Source organism: Pyxicephalus adspersus, chromosome 1, assembly GCF_032062135.1.
Source record: "Pyxicephalus adspersus chromosome 1, UCB_Pads_2.0, whole genome shotgun sequence".
Classification (NCBI taxonomy): Eukaryota; Metazoa; Chordata; class Amphibia; order Anura; family Pyxicephalidae; genus Pyxicephalus; species Pyxicephalus adspersus.
Window position 1 is genome coordinate 177,572,654 of NC_092858.1, and position 5,861 is coordinate 177,578,514.

A 5,861-nucleotide genomic window follows, 5' to 3' on the forward strand; every position below is an offset into this window, starting at 1 on the left:
ATCCTGACCCAGAGCCCCTCATTTACCCAATTCACCCCCTCCTTTACTATAGACCCCATCTACCCAATTCAGCCCATCCTGACCCAGTGACCCCATCTACCCAATTCACAGAAACCCCATAAACTCATTACACCCAATCCTGACCCAAAGCCCCATTACTTCTATTCACCCTTGGAGTCATAACCCAGAGACCACATCAACTAAATTCACCCAATCCTGACCAAGAGACCCCATCTACCCAATTCACCCCATCCTGACCCAGAGACCCTATCTACCCAATTATGCCCCAGAGACCCCATCTACTCAATTCACTCCATCTACCTGATTCACTCCATCCTGACCCAGAAACCCCATCTACCCAATTCTCCCCATCCTGACCCAGAGACCCCATTTACCCAATTCACCCCCTCCTTTACTAGAGACCCCATCTACCCAATTCAGCCCATCCTGACCCAGAGACCCCATCTACCCACTTTACTAGAGATCCCATCCAGCCAATTCACCCCATCCAGACCCAGAGACCCCATCTACCCAATTCACCCCCTCCTTTACTAGAGATCCCATCCACCCAATTCACCCCATCCAGACCCAGAGACCCAATTCACAGAAACCCCATAAACTCATTTCACGCAATCCTGACCCAAAGCCCCATTACTTCTATTCACCCTTGTAGTCTTAACCCAGAGACCCCATCAACTAAATTCACCCAATCCTGACCAAGAGACCCCATCAACTCAATTCACCCAATCCTGACCCAGAGACCCCATCTACCCAATTCACCTCATCCTGACCTGGAGCACCATTATTTCTATTCACCCCATCCTGACCCAGAGACCCGTCTACTCAATTCACCCCATCCTGACCCAGAGTGCCATCATTTCTATTAACCCGTACTAAGCTACACCCGACCACCTTGATTACCCCATCCTGACCCAGAGATCCCTATGACCCAATTCACCACATCCTGACCCAGAGATCCCATCTACCCTATTCACCCCATCCTGACCCAGAGACCCCATCTACCCAATTCACCCGATCCTGACCCAGAGACACGATCTACCCAATCCTGACACAGAGACCCCATCTACCCTATTCACCCAATCCAGACCCAGAGACCCCATCCTGACCCAGAGACCCCATCTACCCAATTCACCCCATCCTGACCCATCATTTCTATTTACCCATCTTAAGCTGCAGCCCCATCACCTTGATGAACATCTTTTCACCTAAACACTTAGCCCCTTTAACTTCATCACGACTCCAGACCTGGATCTCTTCTCATCCCACACAGGCCTAAGGCTCCTTTTTTTCCTATATCATCCTCCTCTTCATACCTGGATCCCCATTACTTTCATCACATCATACCTGGATCCCCATTACTTTTATCACATCATACCTGGATCCCCATTACTTTTATCACTTCATACCTGGATCCCCATTACTTTTATCACTTCATACCTGGAGCCCCATTACTTTTATCACATCATATCTGGAGCACCATTACTTTTATCACTTCATACCTGGAGCCCCATTACTTTTATCACTGATTATAACCTCATTATAAATATTCAATATCTCCTGAATCTTTGCAGGATATTCAATCTGCTTCAGCCGGTTTTGGATGAATTCCCAGGTCCTGTACATGGATGGTAACAGAGCAGCAAGAAAGTGATGTCTGCGGGAATTTAAACGTTCAATCCGATTGGTGCAATATAAGCAATGTATGTAACCCCTGGATTCATTTCCTCCTCATGAAGTAGATTGAATATCGGGTACAGAAATCTCTGATTGGATTCAATTCTTTAAAATTGGATTGTTTTGTTGGATTATTATATCCAGAGTCATGTTGAGATACTGTCTGGTAGAACATTAAAGGATCCATAGCACCTGAGGGGTTGTACCATTACAGGGAGGTATACTTAGGGCAATCCAAAGCATCTCGAGGGGTGCACATTATTGGGTGGATAATCATTCATGGTAATCCCCTTCTCTGGTCAGACATGCGCAGGGTGAAAGCTTTGCAGTAAATATTGCCCCATTGCCCCTGAATGCCATCATGTTCTCACCTGCCATTGTCCCCATCGTAGTGTTGGTCATCCTGGCCACGTCCTCCAATGAAGGTAACACGATTTCCTCCTCCACCGGCTCCTCAGCCTTTATAACAGGAAGCACTGAAAGAGAAAACACTTTACTATCCCATAATGTAGCAATCAGTCCAGAGTCTGGCAGGATGGGGAATCCCTGTACAGATCAGGGGTGAGGTGCCAAAGTGCCCACATTTTCCTGCATGCATTATGGTATGTGGGGGATGGCACCCACCCGGGCATATTCCCTAGGGAAAGCAGCCATTGCCGGAGTTCCAGGCACACCAAGCAGTCTAATGGTATCTCACATCACTTCTAATTATAACAGAGACTTCCTTGTAATGATCAGAGCAGCAGACCCAACCAAGCTTCTGACTGGCATGCAGAACATCTAATAGGTGGAGTACCCCTTTAATATTCTCTATTTTAGATGATATTTGCTGATGTTTTACAGACAATAGGAGAATAATATTTTATGCCAGAACAATTCATATTTCACAGAAGAAGCAATAGGATAAACCATACCCTTGCCAGGGCACTGCGATGCCCAATGCCCCATCCTGTTACAATGAAAGCAAGTATCCCCACTGCGATTAAAATGTTTTCCTCCTCCACCAAACTGCTCTCCCTTCTTCTGCCACTTCTGCTTCCACATCTGAGGAACAAGAAGATATAATATTATTTATTAATATATAAATATAGAGGCCGGCCCTGAAATGCCCCTTACCTGCTTCCTCAGTCTGCTGCCATTTAACACAAAACTCTTCACATGGGATTTCTTCTTCAGATTAATGCGGACAAAGTTCTCCGTTCTCCTCTGTGGTGCCCTGTTAGAGAGACAATGTGACAGGTCATTGCCATGGCAAACGCACTCATCTCCTACATGACAACCACATCCAACCAAAACATTCCCCCCCTGCTTATCTACCTAATGCTGGACAATAGTGGGTCTGCTGCACCTGCTGCATCCCCCTCGACCCTTGCACGAGATCCTCCATAGATCCCAGCCATGATATACAACAACTACTAGCATACTGGTACATGAGAACCATGCACCCAGGTGACCCACACCTGTCATAGGCCCCCAGAGTGACCCACACCTGTCATAGGCCCCCAGAGTGACCCACACCTGTCATAGGCCCCCAGAGTGACCCACACCTGTCATAGGCCCCCCAAGGTGACCCTCCCCTGTCGTACCCCCCCAGGTGACCCTCCGGAGGTCAGCGGACTCTCCGGATTGTTCTCTGTGCCTCCCTCATTATACTGTAAACAGGAAATATTGCTCAAGCGGGATATTGATGCAGCTTCCATGTTTGGTCCTTGGTCCTCTCTGGGTGCTGAGATTTCTTTCTTCCTTGCAGGGGTCACAGGGATTCTTTGTTGGGCAGAATTTCTCAGCTCCTCCTGGTTTTGGATTGGATGAGTAGCCGGGTCATTTGTTCTGTTGTCTGTATTGGTGATTATAGGTGAGGCGACGTCCATCTTTGTGTCCTCGGGATCTCTAATAGGGAAATGTTCACCCATAGGAGGTTTCCTCCTCTCCTGGTAACCCCTCGGCCCATCTTCCTGTCTCAGCTCACATCTCTGCAGCCATTCATGGTCCAAGGAGGACAGCCGCTGGCTAACTTTACATTGCAGCTGCTGCAGCTTCTTCCCAGCACTAGAAGGGGTTGAACTCAGCTTGTGGGCTCTTATACCCAGTGAAAGAAGGGGTGAATCCTCCCCAGGGTCTTGGGGATCATCAGAAATAGATTCAGCCGGGACACAGGTGGGCAATGAGACCTCCACATTCACCTTCTTCTCTGCATGGAGCTGATTAAGTGGCTTCTTCAGGGAGAAAGAACGAACCTAAGATCACAGAAATGAGTGAAAAGGGGAAATATTCACCCCCAACTATGTCACACCAGATGCCCCCCACCCCTCCCCCTTCATGTTTTCCAGGTGCACCGGGCAGTTGGGGTAGAAAACAAACAGAATTACAGGTGCCCCTGGGTTCCTAGGCACAACAATTAGGAATACAAAATTGGTTATTTGTTGCCCCGCCCACCTACAGAATCGGGGAGAGCCGTGTATACAGATGATTCACCTATGGCGCAAACATTCACACAGAGATACACACATAGGAGGACAGCAGACCTTCCCAGCTCCTCCCAGGTTGGATTTCAGTTTCATTCCGTAGTATTGTGCGGAGGCAGTGAGGGAGCGGCGCTCTGATGGGGTCATCTTCGGGGTAACACTGGCTCGGTTCAGATGGCTCCCCCAGGGGTCAGTCGCCTGCTGGCAAATAGAACACAGAATGAACAGAGAAAATACCCCTGGGGCAAGTTGTACTGAGAGAACTAGGAAGTCATTTGTACAGGGGGGCAGGGAGGGGCAAAGTGTGTTGCACAGGGGTGATGAGGTGATGGGGTGCACAGGGGTGTAGTGGGAATGGCGGGTGCACAAGGGTGTAACGATAGGTTGGGGGGGGTGCACAGGGGTGTAACGATGGGGTGGGGGTGCATAGGGGATGTAGTGGGCATGGCGGGAGGATAGAGGTGAAACTATGGGGTTGGGGGGTGCACAGAGGTGTAGGAAAGGGGTGGGAAGGTGCACAGAGGTGTAGGAAAGGGGTAGGAGGGTGCACAGGGGTGTAAGAAAGGGGTGCACAGGGGTGTAAAGATGGGGTGGGGGTGCACAGGGGTGAAACAATGGGGTGCACCGGGGTGTAAAGATGGGTTGGGGGGGTGCACAGGGGTGTAACAAAGGGGTGGAGGATGCACAGGGGTGTACAGATGGGTTGGGGGTGTAACAAATTCGTGGGGGGTGCACAGGGGTGCACCGAGGAATCATCAGAAAATACACTGCAGGATTCTTCCGGACCCTTTTAATTGGGAGCACCACCTGGCACTTTTCAGTATTGACCCGGGGGTTTTAGGTTGGTTACTGAAGAGTTGGGACTATGGGGCAATTATGTTATGCATTGGTTATGAATTACCCCTCTCACAGTACCCCAGTGGGGTAATAATTAGCCCCATCCTCTCACCACAGTCTGTGTGTCCGGGGCTTCATCCTGCACACATAGCAGAGATTCGTTGGCCGACTTCTTGTGTTTCAGGGCTCGGAACTCCTTGTACAAATCTGCAGCAGAGAAGAGTTCAGGGAGGACAATACAGACAAGCAATATGGTACAGCAACAGACACAGGAGCGCCATGGCTCACTTACTCTGCATTTCCTCCGGTGCCTTCTCTATGTCTGCCTATCCAAGAGAGGAAAAGAATAAGCCATTAGAATGCCACCAATACCCAACTACCCCCAGATCCAAGAAGGGGCAAATGGGGACATCAGCCAGGCACAAGGGGATAATAATAAGAGTGCTGCCATCTACAAAATTCTCCATTACCCCTCACATTACAACCCCCTATCTTCCCCCCATTGTCATATAACGCAGTGGTCCCCACCCCCTGGTCCGTGGCAGGTGAGTTGGGGGGCCTCAAATGACAGGAGTCCTATGGGATAATCCTACCTTAGGAATGCGTACTACCAGCTGATTGGGCGTCTACCATGACATCACAATCAGCTGTTTCTTGGGATTCTGCTTCAGTGTAATCTCTCAGAGAGTGGGCGTGTCCTAATGAGGTCACCAATCCGCTGTGCCCTGCCCACCTTGTACTGTGAGATAACCCCGCCCCTCATACAGCAGCAGCATGAGAGCTGTATCTGTGTCCATGCTGCTGTCATTATCCCCATGTATAAACCTTTATATCTCCCACACCGATTGTTGTACAAACGTGACA

General features: G+C 49.4%; 1 protein-coding gene across 1 annotated transcript in view; it reads right to left on the reverse strand.

Moving 5' to 3' along the window:
* RECQL4 (RecQ like helicase 4) overlaps positions 1-5,323 on the reverse strand; it is a gene marked incomplete at its 5' end in the record, with an annotated part of 19,508 nt that extends 14,185 nt beyond the window's left edge. The window contains 7 exon segments of the mRNA XM_072424434.1: positions 2,071-2,171; positions 2,610-2,739; positions 2,812-2,911; positions 3,295-3,932; positions 4,221-4,361; positions 5,110-5,204; positions 5,290-5,323. Of these exon segments, the coding sequence (XP_072280535.1) occupies positions 2,071-2,171; positions 2,610-2,739; positions 2,812-2,911; positions 3,295-3,932; positions 4,221-4,361; positions 5,110-5,204; positions 5,290-5,323 (1,239 nt within the window).
* Between the last annotated feature and the right edge of the window lie 538 nt (positions 5,324-5,861).